Genomic DNA, 17277 nt, shown 5'->3' with positions numbered 1-17277 from the left:
TCCCTAATCACAGCCCCTCTAGCCAAGCCACATCCCCTACCAGTCTAGCCTTGCGCCCTTTGTGTTTTGCCTAGCATGTAGACCTGGAAGGCTGCCCAGAAGGGAATTCCTTTGGTCTGAAAAAGGTTCCCCATACCTTTGCATGGACCATGGACCACTTAGCTACCTTCTGCCCAACCATACTCTCTGATTCTTTGCTCCCCCACCAAACTGATCATGTTCTTTCTCTTGGGGCCATTGGCTATACATTGCAGGCAGCAATGGATTGGAGTACTGATGTTGATCTGTGGCCAACAGAGTTGGAAGGACTTGCCATTCCAGTATTTTTTGCAGGACATTTTTGGGAAGACATTGCATTAATCGATCCTCGGGCCCATTATCTCAATTATTGTCTGTAACTTCTTTTGTTACAAACAGTCATTCTTCTAGGAAAATACAGCTAGGAGGGATGTTCTTTGTGTGTTTTTCCATTAGGCACATGCATACAACATTACATAAAGAAGTTACCAGTCAAATCTGAGTTTTAATAGGAAAGCTTTTTAGATTAACAGGGTTTTTCGCCTCTCTACAATAGAGCATCAAATATTTGTGCAAAGCAGATGGATCTCTTAACATTCATTTCCACTTATACTTTCAATTCAGAATCTGTGGGTTGTTTTCATTATGTGTAAATGGAGACAAAATGAAAGGTCCACTAAGTAATTATTGATAATTTTGTGTGTAGCTATATTGGGGCAGAAGAGTGGGAGTTAATTAATTTATAGCTGCTATCACGTTATCAATGGAACTGATTAGCAAAGAAGTTACAGTAAGTCTATTTTCAAAAATCAGATGGTCATTTCTATGGGAACAGATCTACGCCCAGTTGGGTCCAATTTGGTTCATATAAGCATGCAAGCTTTTGAAACGGTTCAGGATAAAAGTGATTCTCTGCAAGCGAATTGGGAAATTCAAGGGCAGAGGAGCAGAATTTTGGTAAGGCGGAACAGCTGAGAAGGCACCTTCTTAAGTGTGGCAAAAGTTTGTACGACAAAATGCAGCAAAACTGCTAAAACATCACATTACACCAAGAGGTCAGACACCTACTTCCCTGACAGGTGGTATGCAGATGGACACTGCCAGGTGGGCTGCTGAAAAACCTTTTTTTAAAAAACCAAGAACACAGACAGCAGCATATTTCACACTGGAATCAGCATTTGAATGAGTCGTCTTAAGTAGTGCTGAGTTGTGAGTGTTGATTTCAGGGGAAGGTTTTTTTGTCTCGCTCCAAAACATCCCCAATCTTTTACTAATCTTTCAGGGGGCCCCAAAGGTGATGATGATGATGATGATGATGATGATGATGATAATAATAATAATAATAATAATAATATATTTATTACAATTAATAAATTAAAGGGGGCACCAAAGGTGATTAATAACAACAACAATAACAACAACAACAACATATTTGTACCCCGCCCTTCTGGCTGGGTTTCCCCAGCCACTCTGGGCAGCTTCCAACAAAGATTAAAAATACATCAAAATGTCACACATTAAAAACTTCCCTAAACAGGGCTGCCTTCAGATGTCTTCTAAATGTCAGGTAGTTGTTTATCTCTTTGACATCTGTTGGGAGGGCGTTCCACAAAAAGCCACTTCAACACAGCAAGGCAGGCACAAACAGCTTGGTTGCTTCCCGTGGCAACATGACAGGTGGGCCTTCTCCATTCAGAATGAGGAAAATGCGAGGGTTTTGTTTGCTGCAAGTGACATTGTCATGTAACCACATCTGATTCCCTGTGTGACATCGTGATTTCATCTTGCTGGTCACTGGATTCCTCATGGGCTTGGTTTTAGGCAGCCAGCAAGAATAATATGCAGTTGCAGAAAGGGGTGCTCCTGAAGCACCTGCAGCTCAGCAAGCTGTGAAAGGCAGCAAGGAAGATGAGCAAAGGTGTGTACGCTGGGAAACATTTTGGACCCTCCAAAAAACCCTGTTCTTCAGGCAGGTTTGCTGGCAAAACATCCAGCGCAGGAGCGGCTGTAACATTTCTAGTATCCCATTCTATGTCACGTGTATAACCGTAAGGTTAAGTTAGTTGCAATATATCCCATTGGCATTCATAGTTCCTTCATAACATGGCTCGAGTTCCTGTTTGTAAGAGCCCAAATAAGACAATTTATTGATGAGCTCAGTATATTTATGGTTATTGCCTTTGGAGGAGAAAATGGGGTGCAAGGAAATGATGTTGATATTATTCAAAATAAACTCACATATTTTTTCATTACACACCCACCCACCCACCCCTCCTCCATTTCATTAAAAAGCCTGCAAGCACGGCACTCTTCAGTCAAGCAAATCTTTACCAATGGCACTCACCCGAAGAGGCTTACGCAGCATGCTGGAGGGGATCGCAGCCTACTGTTCCCATAATTCACTAAAGATAAACCATGACAAAACAAAAATTGTGGTGTTCACTAGAGCTCGCCACACCTTTAGATGGTCTTTAGATGAACATGTGATTGAACAGTGCCCTTTTTTTAAATATCTGGGTGTTACATTCCAGGCTACATCTAGCTGGCTAGCCCACTTTAAGGCTGTAACCATCCTAACACGAAGAACAATTGGTGTTTTGCTTAGTTTCTTCCATACCAGGGGAGGACAATTGGTGATCCCGGCATTAAGAGCTTTTGTTGGGAAAGCTATTCCCCAGATGTTATATGGGATAGAACTCTGGGGGTGGAACCAGAGGCTGTTGGAACGGCTTGAAATTTTGCAAAACTACTATCTCAAGAGGATTCTAGGCCTTCCTCAAGGAACCCCAGCAGCTTTCTTGAGGGTGGAGGTTGGTTTACCCTCTGTGTCTGCCAGGGCCCACTTAAGATTCCTACGATTTTACATCAACCTTGCAAACACTTCAAACACCTTATTGGCCAAACAAGCCTTTGTATCTTTTCAAAAGAACACCACTTGGCGCCAAAACTTATCTGAGATCCTGGTTAGATACACCCTACCGGAGTTTAATATCCTCAAACGGTGGAGCCCGGACAAACTCCGGAAATGGATCCTGGAGAGAGACGCTCTGTTAGATACCACAAAAATACAGATCCCAGGGTCCTCCCACTGGTTTCCCCGACTGAAAGCAGTCAAAATCTGCGCCAATTACTTGGCGAATATCACCAATCCCACTCTTCGGAGAGCCTTTACTATGGCCCGTTTTCAAACCATTCCTACGGCCTATCTGTCAGGCAGATATGCAAAAATCCCAGTAGAGCAGCGGATATGTCCTTGTTATATGAGAACCAAAGAGGATCTCATACATTACATGTTGTATTGTCCCATCTATTCGGCCTTCAGGGATGCGATGTTACAAACTATTCCCAAATCAATAGTCAACTCTGAGGACCAAGTAAAGTTTTTACTGGTGGACGCTGATCCACGGATTTCTCACGTGGTAGCGGTCTTTGTGGTGAAGGCTATGAAAACTAGGGTATGGTTCCTGGATGAAACGGTGAGGTCCCTCCCATTGCTCTCCTAACCTGTTGTTGTATCTTCTTCCCTGAATGGTGGGGTTTATTGGGTAGTTTCCTTGCTGGGACAGCATGGCATGAATTTTAGCTTACTTTTATAATCTTTTTGTTTATCTTTTAATAATGTTTTATGGTATTTTGTGTAAAGGCATGGACCTCACAAATTTAATAAATTTGTTGTTGTTGTTGAAATAGCAAATAAAAAAATAAAAAAAATAAAAAATTTAACTCACAAAAGTTCATGTAGCTTTCTTTGTAAGAAAAGTGATACGAAACTGTCAAACAGAGAAAGTATTACCATAGTACATAAGAGTTTACTGTGCAAAGGAAAGAAGTCGTTTATATTGTACCCCTGCACTATAGCAGAATATTCCATACCCTTAATAGGTAAGCCCTTTGTATCCAAACTATTCAGTGCTCTACAAAGCAGCAGGGCAAACTGGAATCATGCCAGAAATACAGGAAGGAAAAAGTGAGCAAACAAACCTTATTATCTCCCGCTTAGACTACTGCAATGCGCTCTACGTGGGGCTACCTTTGAAGGTGACCCAGAAACTACAACTAATCCAGAATGCGGCAGCTAGACTGGTGACTGGGGGCAGCATCCGAGACCACATAACACCGGTCTTAAAAGACCTACATTGGCCCCCAGTACGTTTCCAAGCACAATTCAAAATGTTGATGCTGACCGTTAAAGCCTTAAACGGCCTCGGCCCAGTATACCTGAAGGAGCATCTCCACCCCCATCATTCTGCCCAGATGCTGAGGTCCAGCACTGAGAGCCTTCTGGCGGTTCCCTCACTGCGAGAAGTAAAGCTACAGGGAACCAGGCAGAGGGCCTTCTCGGTAGTGGCGCCCGCCCTGTGGAACGCCCTCCCATCAGATGTCAAAGAGATAAACAACTACCTGACTTGTAGAAGACATCTGAAAGCAGTCCTGTTTAGGGAAATTTTTAATGTGTGATATTTTAATGTATTTTTAATCTTTGTTGGAAGCCGCCCAGAGTGGCTGGGGAAACCCAGCCAGATGGGTGGGGTACAAATAATAAATTGTTGTTGTTGGCTGAAAATTCATTCCTACCAGCTACAAAGGCTATGCTTTTCCTCCACTGTTGGAAGCAATAGGCTTCTTAAAACCAGTGCTGGGAATCACAAGTGGGGAGGGGGCTCATGTTCTGCCTGTGGGCTTCCCATGGGCATCTGGTTGGCCACTGTGAGAACAGGATTCTGGACTTGATGGGCCATTAACCAGATCCATCAGGCACAATTTAGGTTGTTTTCTAAGCCCTATAGGAGGAATGTGATCCTCCACTGACAAGCCAGTGTCTGATGTGAAAGAAAGCTAGATGCTAGCACAAGATATCTGAGACATCTCAAAAATTATGATCAGGAAAAGGAGATATATAAATGTAATAAACAAGTATTCCCCCCCCCTGCAAACAATTAAAGTGCACTTTCAAGACTTCTTACTAAACGCAAACCTTGCCATGGTTTTGAGACACCTGCCATAGAAATCTGACTTCTAACTCCATTAAAGTCAACGACAAAAACTTGTATTGATTTTAAGCATGATGGATTATGCAACAATCCTTCTTGGTGGGTGAAGACTATCAATGGCGTTGAAGGAACAGGTGCCATTCACAGTTCAAGATGCCCAATTATAAAGATTAAACTCAGGGGTGCAAAATGTACAAATAGTGCAATATTAGTTTCTTGGAAATCAATACTAGATATGCACACATCTCATTTAACACGGGAATCCTGGCTGGAAGCTGAGGGGTGATACATGAATTCCAGGGGGACATTTATATCCATAGCACAATGCTCACTTGAGTCCCACTGAACTGGGTAAATGCATCTTGATGAAGGATTGGAATGTGGATCACTTGTTATCACATGAGACTAGGATTTGGATCACATTAAGATTTAACACTAAGCCATAATTTGCTTTCACCATAGGTTGTTGAAGAAGCCAGGATCCCAGTTGCAGACAAGTGATTGCAAATGATTGCAGCTAAGGAAGGGGAAGATGCCACCAGCTATTTTGCCACTGAAAATGGGCTGCGGGTGGGGGAACTTGAATGCTCCAGTGCAAAGCACAATCCTAAAGCTCCTCTTTGTTAACTCTCTCCTCCCCACCAGCGGCGTAGCGTGGGTTGTCAGCACCCGGGGCAAGGCAAGTAATTTGTGCCCCCTAACCCGGGGCAAGGCAAGTAATTTGCGCCCCCTAACCCCTAACCTGCCGCCGCTGCCAGCTTCTTCTTGCTGCTGCCTGGTCTGATCTGGTGTGGTTCTCTCCTGCGCTCAGCGCTGCGCTGGGCGGCCGCTGCACTGTCCCTCCCCCAGATAGTCCCTCGCTCTCTCTCCGCACCACATGCCTGGCACCCACCCCCTCCACAGTGGGCGGCGACCCAGCGGCTCGGATCGGATTCGCACAGCCAGCACTGCAGTGAGAGAGAGTGAGTGAGCCAGGTAGGGGCAGAGAGCTGCGAGTGCGAGCGCGCCCCCCCAGATGTTGCGCCCGGTGCGGTCGGCCCCCCCTGCACCCCCCATGCTACGCCACTGCTCCCCACTCCTCCTGAACCAAAGTCCTTACTGCTGTGGGCATTCCTTCAATAAGGAATAAAGTCAGGATACTGGGTTTTACTGAAACTCACAGATTTATTTTTTTTGTTGGTCCCAAACGAACCATAGCTAGTTGGCTGGGGTGTGTTCGAAGCCAAACAAACCATGGTTTAGCATGATGTCCAAACCCAGCCAGTGTATATCAAGAAGCCATACAGTCATCAGTCAATAGATCTATGAGTTTATACTCAGGTATTCAAATAGCTTTGCAGATTTAGCATTCATACTATGGTGAAAATGAGGCACTGGACTGTATAAAGCAACAGCTGCAGAGGAAAATGTTTATTCTCATACTTTTTTTAAAAAAAATATCATTTTAATTCTCTTTTAGAATGATAATAAGATTTGATTATAAGGTATGATGTGCTTCAAAATACACTCAGAGCCCTGCAACAACAAACAAGTGTGCAAAATTCGTTTCCATGGTGGTACCACTGTTGTCTCTGCAACGGTTGTAGAAACAACTAATTTTTGAAATTTGCTACATCATTTCCCTCCAGTTTCTTCATCTCTATAGCTGCCTTCAAAGGGGTCAGAAAGCCTTTTTGCACAGCTTCAGAATCACAACACCTCTGTTTCTTATGCAGGAAACTGTGTTGAACATCTCAAGCATGCCCCGTGTACAAATATAAAAAGAGCAGCATAACAAAATAGCCTGCAGCACCACTAGGTGGCATTCCTTCACCAGTGCTGCTGCAAGGAATGCTTTGACGAAACCAAGGTTCACGTTCCCATTTGTTTTCAGCCCTGACAGAATTTTCAATCAAGGAGGATTAGATACATATGATTTATGACCTTGTGAATTATTCTAAGGGTATCTGAATGCAGCTCAGTCTGGATTGCGAGTCTGGTTCACATGCACATATGCAACACTTGCTTTCTCTATACTTGATTGCCATAGAGTTTATGAACCGGCAACTGAATCTGTGGACTGTCTCAACAAAAGAAGCATTGCATGCAGGCAGGGAGGAGATGTGAAAGCTCTTAATTGTGATACCGGTGCTGTGGCTTTCTAACTTGCTGATAAATGATCTGGAGTGAGTTGGGAACAGTGAGGCGCCCCAGTGTGATGATGACACAAAATCATTTAGGGTGGGGACAGCCAAAAAAGGACAGTGCAGAGCTCTCTCTACAAGGACATTTCTAAACTCAGGGAAGGTTATTAAAATGGAAAATGCAGTTCAACTTAAGCAAATTTCAAGCGACAAGCATCTGTACCTGTTGGTCAGCACACAGGTGTATACTGATCCGCTCAGAAGAACAGGATAACTAATGTAGATTTGAAGGGAGGCTATATTTCAGCAAGTGTTTTATTGCTCCTCAGTGAAGATGACAAAGGTGGTTCCAGCTTTCATCTGCAGACTAGAGCTGGCTTCAGGGCAGGGATTGTCCTGACCATTGCACTCCGGTTCAGCCAGCTCAGTGTAATGATGGGGAATATTCCCACCTTGCTCACCAGCTCCAAGAGAGAGAGGACAGTTAGGGGAGGCTTCTTTGGAGGTGAGTGGCCATGATACTTTGGCTAAGCATCTCCAAAACAAGCCTCAGCCTCTGACTCCATTTCCAGAGAAGGTTGGGGAAGGCTGTTTTGGTGCGGGACGGCTGAAGCACCCCGAGATAAACAAACATAGGACTGCACCCTTAAATCTTTGATCTTGTGTACATCTTGCTGAGCTGGAGGTGGGTATTGCCAAGCTCAAGGTGATCAGCCCAGAAGGGATGGGATGGAAGAAAACGTGGGTCAAGAAACTGTGGCTCATGCCCAAAACAAGCCTGAGTGCCTGTCTTGGAGGCAGAAATGACACCCCCCCACCCGCTGCCTGGCGTGTGAGAAGCAGCAGTGCTAACAAGGCCTTCGTCAAGCTGTGATGATGCACTAGTGTGAAAAAGGTGGAAGAATTGTTGCTCCATGTGTCTAGCAGCTCTGAGTGACCTATGTGAGACACCCCTAAACAATGGAAAACTGTTTCTGCAGTTGTTTGTCCCACAACTTGTCATGTACCGATACAGAACAAATTTTAGTTGTGAGCAAGAGGGGAATTGAAAAGGAACCCATCCCCTATCATGTGGTTAGGGCAGCTGGGATAATGCAGTAAGCTTTTGCTAGAGGGTCGGTGGAGTTTAGGTGCATCAGTGTAGGATTAGGTACTGGTTAAGTTGTAGTTGATTTTAGTTTTGCTTATTGTTGTTCTGGGTAGAGTTTATTAATGATGTGATCACTACAGGTAGATTTATTTAAACCCAGACCTACTCCAATCCTGCTCTCTCTCTCTCTCTCTCTGTGTGTGTGTGTGTGTGTGTGTGAGAGAGAGAGAGAGAGATTATTAAGGCTAAAGGGGCATTCAAGGGAGTGGGAGATGCAGCTCATTTGTCTGCCCCTTCACACTCTTCTACTCAGCCAAGGTCCACTAGTGGGTAGGACTAGTGTGGTGTAGTGGTTAGAGTGTTGGACTAGGGCCTAGAAGGGCAGGGTTCGAAACCCCACTGGGCCATCAAGCTCACTGGGTGACTTTGGACCAGTCACCAACTCTCACCTAACACAGGGTTGTTGTAAGGATAAAAGGGGGAGGGAGAGAACCTTTGTGGGAACTTGAGCTCCTTGAAGGAAAGGTGGGATATAAATATAATAATAAAACCAATAGATGGTGAATGTGGGTTTGGCTGGAACAAAAGCACCGGGAGCTTCAGGCGAGTCTTGTAGAGGATATGGGGCGGGTTCAGTTCCTTTTTGCAGTATCAGCTGTGCGCCTGCTGTATCTGTGTGTGGGATGTTTTCCCCCCCTACTGGACTGAGAAGCTGTTTGGTGGGAACTTCACATCAGTGTGCAAATGGATCCAGCGGTGTAGATTAAACACCAGGCTGTGTATAAAAGAGTGGAGGGAGGAAACGCATCATGAAAACAGTCCTGGCCTTGATTGGCAAGGCAAAAAATGAAAGGCAGAGGAGAGAGGCCGCTCTTCAGGGGCCGCACTAATGTGTTTGCAGTGACATTAAAAGCAGGCATTACCTGTTCTAAGAGATTCTGAAGCCTCTCTATTTCACAATCTATTACGAATTTCTTTTCCTGTCTCCGGTCCAAGTCTTCTAAAAGCTGCCTGTAGCTTGCATCATTAAAATTCTCCACACATATGGCGCTGACTTGCCAGCTTTTTTCTCCTGCTGTTTCCATAATAGCTTGAAGTATTGAGTAACCTGAAAGAAAGGGACACAATACACTAATGACACAGTCCTTGCATTCTGTGGATCATAAGACTGTTTAATCAACATCAAGTTCCTTACGGAGCTGGTGAGGAGTTAAGATTTACAGTTACTAACTATGTTGTGCTTTCTCTCCTCTCATTATGTACACATACTGCGGCTGTCAATCTTTTAAATACTCCTTAGTTCATTGTGTGGGCAACCCAGAGAAAGTTAGACATACAAACACTTCATTCCCACTGAAACCCGCAGGACCCAAAGGCCACTGTTACAGAAATGTTGTTTTGATTTCAGTGGGAGTTGGCACCCCTGATTTCATCAGCATTGCACCCTAATTCACCCTAGCTTACCGATGGGTGTCTGGGCATAAAACTTTATCTGACCAAATTTTAGTCAATATGTTAGCTGTCAACCCTTTTCTTGCGAGGAATCCTATTCGGAATAAGGGAATACCCTTAAAAAAAGGGAAACGTTGACAGCTATGAATATGTAGTGAAAAAACAAGTTTCCATAGTTTGCTCGCAATTTCCCTTGTAAGCTGGGGGGGGGGGGAGTGAGAGACCCTCATCAGTATTTTATATACATTTATAGTGTATTTTCTCTCATGAGCATCCTGGAAAGATGGAAAGACAGACCCCCCTTCTCTGCCACTCTGCCTTTGAGGGAGCTTAGAGGAATAACAGTTTATTCCTCTGCTCACTTTCTCCTCACCAATCGATGGCCTCATTCCATCCAAGCGCATGTTCTTCATATTTGTGAAGTCCATGCCACTAAGTGACACCAACTTCATTTTACAGATCGTTCCAGGACCTGGACTAGTATTTGGAGAACAGAGTTGTCCTCAGGGGTACAGATATTCGCCATCCCTAATGTGCAGCTCAATCCTATAAATGTAAGTTTATTCAGAAGTACCGTATTTTTCGCTCCATAGGACGCACTTTTTCCCCTCCAAAAATGAAGGGGAAATGTGTGTGCGTCCTATGGAGCGAATGCAGGCTTTCGCTGAAGCCTGGAGAGCGAGAGGCATCGGTGCGCACCGACCCCTCTCGCTCTCCAGGCTTCAGGAAGCTATCCGCAAGCCTTGCAAGCCCGGTGGGAGTTCCCGCGGGCTCACAAGGCTTGCAGGCAGCAGCCTGCAGCCCCGGCGAGTGTCTGCAAGCCTTGAGCGCCTGGCAGGAGGTCCCGCCGAGCGCGCGAGGCTTGGGGCAGCAGCCTGTCGCCCGAAGCACGGGGAGCCCTCCGGAGGGCTCCCCGTGCTTCGGGGGAGTGTCTGCAAGCCTTGCGCGCCCGGCAGGAGGTCCCGCCGAGCGCGCGAGGCTTCCGGCAGCAGCTTGTCGCCCGAAGCAAGGGGAGCCCTCCGGAGGGCTCCCCATGCTTCGGGCGAGTGTCTGCAAGCCTTGCGCGCCCGGCAGGAGGTCCCGCCGAGCGCGCGAGGCTTGGGGCGGCAGCCTGTCGCCCGAAGCACGGGGAGCCCTCCGGAGGGCTCCCCGTGCTTCGGGCGAGTGTCTGCAAGCCTGGCGCGCCCGGCAGGAGGTCCTGCCGAGCATGCGAGGCTTGGGGCGGCAGCCTGCAGCCCGAAGCAAGCGAGGCTCGGGGCGGCGGCGGGGGGGGGGGAATAATTTTTTTTATTCATTTCCCCCCCCCCCCAAAAAACGAGGTGCGTCCTATGGGCCGGTGCGCCCTATAGAACGAAAAATACGGTAAGTCTTATTAAAGTCAATAAAACTTACTCCGAGGTAAGCGTAAATCATACTATTAATAAAAGCCTCAACATCTGTACAGCATTTTCAAGTGCCCAGGGACAGTTCACGTGCATTATCTAGATGTATTGTAATTCTTACAGTGAAAGTAATTCAGTACTATTATTCCTCATGTTGCATAGGAGCTCAGCCTGAATTCCTAACTATTTCCCATATTTAGGTAATGATTGTAGCATCTCAATTTAGTGATATTTCAAGGATGTATTCTGATGGCAGCATTTCATCTGGCTAAACACCATAAGTGATTTTAATTATCGAGGGAAAATTATGTTATATGTGACTCTCAAATTATACAGTGTACCTTTAGAAGATGCAAAAAACTCTAATTCTCAGATTTAGGCAATGCTGGTTGCAGAATAAGACACTGTTTGCTACTATCTTTATTTCTATAAAATTCCTCCTGCTGCAGAGGAATCGAAAAATGTCATCTCATCTTTGGATAAAGGCCTTTCCCTCCTTGCACAGCTGCCTGCAGTACTCTTGTACTATTTTTGTGCGCTTATTTCTTTTGCTGCATCAAGCCATCTATCTTAAACCTGCTCATTAACAACTTAGTTTGCTAATATACCGAACAAACAGTTGATATCTTTCCCCTACACAATATTCGCACTTGAAAGCATACATTGGCCATGTTCACACATAATGCTAAGCATGACTTGCATGAATGTGGAAATGTACAGGTTCCAGGGGAGAAACGCTGCCCCAACTTTGCTTCTCTCTGGCTTTTAATCTCAGCATAAAGTAAAGATAAAAGCACTCCTGACCATTAGGTCCAGTCGTGTCTGACTCTGGGGTTGCGGCGCTCATCTCGCTTTATTGGCCGAGGGAGTCGACATACAGCTTCTGGGTCATGTGGCCAGCATGACTAAGCCACTTCTGGCAAACCAGAGCAGCACATGGAAACGCCGTTTACCTTCCCGCCGTTTACCTTCCCGCGTCCCATTTTATCTCAGCATAGCATGGCAGATAAGCTAAACTTTGCCCTAGCATGTCACCAGAACTCAGGCTCATGGTTAAGTTCTTTCCTCCTTAACCACAAGGTGTAGCTAAGGTTTTCTACAGTTTGTGGCTAAGGTACAGACAACACGCAAATCTAAAAGGGCCATGCGGGTGAGTCGATCCCAGAAAGCCACAGGCCACTGGCTGTGATTGCACATAAACTGGAACAAGCCTGAGCAAAACCTTGGTGGTCATACATTCCTCTTCTCCTCTTTTTGTCCCATGCTGCCAGGAGGAGAACTTCTGCCAGCTTTTAGTTTCAGTTTCACAGAATCTTGTCTCTGCTTACAAACCAGAGATTGTGGTTTCTAGCAAACCATGTGTTATAAAGCTGGCTTGGTTTGAAATGGACTAGAGTTTGTGATAAACTATGTCTCTGATTCATATGCAACAGCATATATGCTTCTGTAAAAACAAAACTGAACACTGGCCAGGTCTTTCTTCTGACGGCACAGGATAAGAGGGAAGCGAGGGTGCTTTCCTTAGTTTTGTCCCAGCTCATGTACATAGTGCCAAATCGTTATGTGCCAAATGGGCTATTTACTCAATGCTGGGTCTGAGTAAAATATTTAACCCATATCTGTGCTATCTGTTATATAGTCATAAGATTAGTCATTATTAATATTACCATCATTATTATTTTAAAGAAATAAACAGGGATTACGCTTCTCTGCCTTAGGGGGAGATTTTGAGCTTTAATTAATTAATGTTTATAAAGGGTTTTGAGCTACATGAATACAAGGCATATTGAAACTACTCCTCTTGTTCTCAGACGTAGTTAAAGCAGATGGATTATTAGCAATGGAATTAACCTGCCTTTCAACTGCAAAGCCCATTTCATTCCAAGTTCATGAGGCAAAAAACATGGTTAGAACCATTTGCTGCTGTTCGGCTTCCCTTTGTTATTTTTATGCCTACCTCTGGCAAACACCGAAGTCCACAAGTACTAGAATGTTTCTTTGAAAACAAAAACAAAAGGTAATGTCTAATTAAGCCTCCAAATCAGAGCTACTACAATGTGTATTACTGGGCACAGCAGCATGGAAGAGGTAACTAAATGTTCCATGTGGTTCCATGTTGCATGCTCTTGACCAGGCACAGGCAAACTCGGCCCTCCAGATGTTTTGGGACTCCCATGATCCCTAGCTAACAGGACCAGTGGCCAGGGTTGATGGGAATTGTAGTCCCAAAACATCTGGAAGGTCGAGTTTGCCTATGCCTGTTCTTGATGTTTCAACTCCCTCTCTTCTCAGGCTATTCATCTGCCCTACTTTGCACCCAGGGTGTTTATTGCTTGACTGGAACGTATCCTTGAACTCCGATAATGCCTTTTGATTTTCCAGAGTGAGGGCATAGAGGGGTGAGTGTGGAAACTGACCACCTAGCGTGGCCACACTGAAGTATCATAGAATGCCCAGTATAAGCCTCTGCTGGTTCTCAGTGTATATATCCCTGTCATAAGCACAGCCATTTTTATAACTCCGTGCTCAGGAAATCTGATGGTCCCTAATTTAACAAAGGATGAAAGCCCAGCAATGCTGCTTTTTGCTACCGGCTTACTGTCATGCAGGGCGCGGGTGGCGCTGTGGGTTAAACCACAAAGCCTAGGACTTGCTCAGAAGGTTGGCGGTTTGAATCCCCGCGACGGGGTGAGCTCCCATTGTCTGGTCCCAGCTTCTGCCAACCTAGCAGTTCGAAGGCATGTCAAAGTGCAAGTAGATAAATAGGTACCGCTCTGGCAGGAAGGTAAACGGCGTTTCCGTGCACTGCTCTGGTTCACCAGATGTGGCTTAGTCATGCTGGCCACATGACCTGGAAGCTGTACGCTGGCTCCCTCGGCTAATAAAGCGAGATGAGCGCTGCAACCCCAGAGTCGGCCACGATTGGACCTAATGGTCAGGGGTCCCTTTACCTTTACCTATGGTATATATCCCTGTCATAAGCTCAGCCATTTTTATAACTCCGTGCTCAGGAAATCTGATGGTCCCTAATTTAACAAGGGATGAAAGCCCAGCAATGCTGCCTTTTGCTACCGGCTTACTCCCATGCAAATGGAGATGAACAAAGGGCTCTTCAACCTTCTCCACTGCAGAACCAACAGCAACAGAGGCTTAGGCAAAGGGTATAAAAGCACCATAGTTTGGTGGTACAACATTTGATCTCCTTTGCCCTACTGGGATGGAACCACCTGCTATGGTCAACGCATTGCTGCTCTCCTCTCTTTCCTGCCAATGCCTCATCATTCAGATCACAGGACGGCATCACGTCGCAAGTTCCCCTTGCCCCTGAAACCATTGGTTGCCATTTGCGAACATGGTATGTGGCAAGCTTCTCATTATTAAATGTTACTGGAGGAGAAGAAAAGGGACTCTGATTTTAAACACTTGCCTTGTTCCCATGGCCTCAATTTTAGCTGGCAAAATTGGCTGAGCACCCAGCCTCTGTGGATCCTCCAGGCAAAATGAGTTATAATGGTTTTCTACGCGTACTTCTGAGAACGCAAATATTTTAAAGCTTACAATCATTACAAGAACCCACAATCTCACCTCAAGTACATGAGTCAGATACAGGTTAGCACTTCAGATCGTTTTACAAATGTAAATTTCTTGACATAACGGGTGAATATGTTTCCATAGTCAAGGTTAATTTTTAACCTGAAGTCGTTTTTTTTTTTCCTTTGCAGGGAAAGAATGAAGAATTCTTTTTAATTACTGCACAGTTATTCAGCTGTTTCTGTGGTTATATACTCCTTTTTCTTGTTATGCTTGTCTGTAATTATCTTTTCAAATCATGCCCAGATCCTTTCCAAATAATATATTCTTAGCCTCATTTCCTATTCACTTCCATATATAGCTCCATAGTTAAAAGAACATCAGGATTTTATACGTGCTCATGACTCACTGATGGTGTTAACTTTGATTTGATCTTTGGTAGTGACCCAGTCAACATTTATTTAATCCAGTTTCTTGTCACAGATTTGCTTAGGCTCAGTGAGAGAGTCATTCAGAAAATCAACTTGTCTTCTTCTTTTCAAATTCAGACTTGGAACCTTGACTCCCATTAACAAATTATGAGAGACATGGTGCTGGAATAGTTGGGTCCTTTTGCCTGATCCAGCAGGTCTCTTCCTATATTTCTGACTTACAAACGCTTTATGAACAGGTGACTCAGCCAGGAAGGAAGATAACAGGGCCGGCCAACAATGGCTAGTCAAAGATTTCTGGGAAAGTTACAAGCAACACATGACCACTCCATCCACTGTTTGTTCCCAGCATCAAATATTCAGAGACATTCTGTCTCTCTTAACAGAGAAGTTCCATTTAGCAATCGTGACTAATAGCGACTGATAAAAGTTATTTTCCGCAAATTTATCCAACCCCCCCTTTAAAGCTATCTAAGTCAGCCATCATAACACCTTGTGGTAGTGAATTATATATGTCAATTATGCACTGTGTGACAAAGTACTTGCTTTGCCGGAACAGAATATACTGCCCATTAATTTCACTGGGTGACCTTGAATTCTAATACTATGAGAAAGAGAGGGAGGGAAAAACTCTATCTGCTTTCTCCACACCACATGCAGTTTTGCAAACCTTTATGGTGCTATTGGTTGCATTTCCACCCCCCCTCAAACAAAGACCTCAAAGATATGGCAACCCCACTTTTCATTTTTGGTTTGCCTTTTCTCTCCCGTTCCAAACTCTAGCATATCATTTGTTAGATGCAACACCCACTTTGCACATTGGACATTCCAGGTTCAATCCCTGGCATATATAGATAGGGCTGGGAAACATCTTGCTTAAAACCCTGCACTGCTGTGATGCCAGTTAATGTAGACCAGCCTTCCCCAACATGCTGTCCCCCAAATGCTGCTGGACTTCAACTCCCATCATTCCTGAGTGTTGGTCATGCTGTTTGGGGATTATGGGAGTTGGGAGTGCCACAGGTTAGATAAGCCTGGAGTAGTCAATACCACATTAGATGGCCCAATGGTTGCCATTAATTTGATTCTCAATTGATTTTAGAGTGAATTGATTTTAGAAGATATTTCAATTAATTGATTGTTATTTTATGTAAACTGTGTTACTGTTACTGTTGTTAGCTGCTCTGAGCCTGGGGAGGGTGGGATATACATAAATTATTATTATTATTATTATTATTATTATTATTATTATTATTATTAACGGTCTGGACATAAGGTGAACTTACGTTCCTATATTCAGTATCTGGATGTGGCTTAACCTGCAGACATTTTGAAAGGCATTACTATAGTGGCTGCTTTATTTTTAAGATCCTGGGTTTTCCTCTCTAGATACTTATGGTTGATTCAAACCCCATCGCTCTGTAAGTGTTGTCTCACTGTGTGTCACTATTCTGAATGCCTCCCTGCTTCATGGGAGTTTTACTGCAACCTGCTCTGTGGCCCAGCAGACAAGAGACAAAACCCATCCCAAGGCACAAAGGGACACAAACATTACACAAAGTTACAGTCAAATTAAGATAAAGGGACCCACAGCTTCCACTGCTCAGTAGTGTGACTACCAAATTAATGCACAGTGCTGAAGTCTAGTCAATTTTTATACCTTTGTTTTCCTTTATTATAAAACACGACAGCAAGGAGTCTTCTTTTTACAAAGCATACTAATGGCGTGGGAAAATAGCTTAACTTTAGGACCCATTACACTGAAGTGGAATAAGAAATTGACTAAAACAATAGAAGGAAAGGAAGAACTTTTATCTTCCTATTGCAAAAGTTTCTAAGAAGTAGTTGGTAGTGGATGTGAGCGAGGAAGTTGAAGGATGACAGGGCCGGATTTAGGTTTGATGAGGCCCTAAGCTACTGAAGGTAATGGGGCCCTTTATATGTCCAGCTGTCCTTTGTCAACAACAAATTGTCAGTTTTTTGAGTTGAATATATGCTATGGTAAATCATGGACCTAATGGGTATCTGAAGCCATTTGCACATAACAAAATATGTATTTTATCAAAGTAATTGTTGAACTGAAATACAATTAAGAAGTATCCAGTTTTTTCCCTTTAATTTTTTTGGGGCCCCCCAAGAGAGGGGGGCCCTAAGCTATAGCTTGTTTAGCTTATACGTAAATCTGGCACTGGGGGTGACCCTCAACATTTTGTTGGACTGCAACTACCATCAACCCTAGCCAGCTTGGCCAGTGTTCAG

The 17277-nt window shown here is 44.4% G+C and overlaps 1 protein-coding gene across 6 annotated transcripts in view; it reads right to left on the bottom strand.

Moving 5' to 3' along the window:
* GRIA4 (glutamate ionotropic receptor AMPA type subunit 4) overlaps positions 1-17277 on the bottom strand; it is a 214051-nt gene that overhangs the window by 63556 nt on the left and 133218 nt on the right. For all 6 annotated transcript variants that reach the window (XR_013985100.1, XM_081001903.1, XM_081001904.1 and 3 more), the window contains exon 4: positions 9146-9330. Coding sequence is in view for 5 of the 6 variants with exons in the window: in XM_081001903.1 (XP_080858029.1) it covers positions 9146-9330 (185 nt within the window). In the remaining variant the exon portion in view is untranslated. The remainder of the gene's footprint in view (positions 1-9145; positions 9331-17277) is intronic.

The sequence above is a fragment of the Podarcis pityusensis genome (genome assembly GCF_964106645.2).
Source record: "Podarcis pityusensis genome assembly, chromosome: 4".
Lineage (NCBI taxonomy): Eukaryota > Metazoa > Chordata > Lepidosauria > Squamata > Lacertidae > Podarcis > Podarcis pityusensis.
This window is presented reverse-complemented; position numbering and strand designations above follow the sequence as displayed.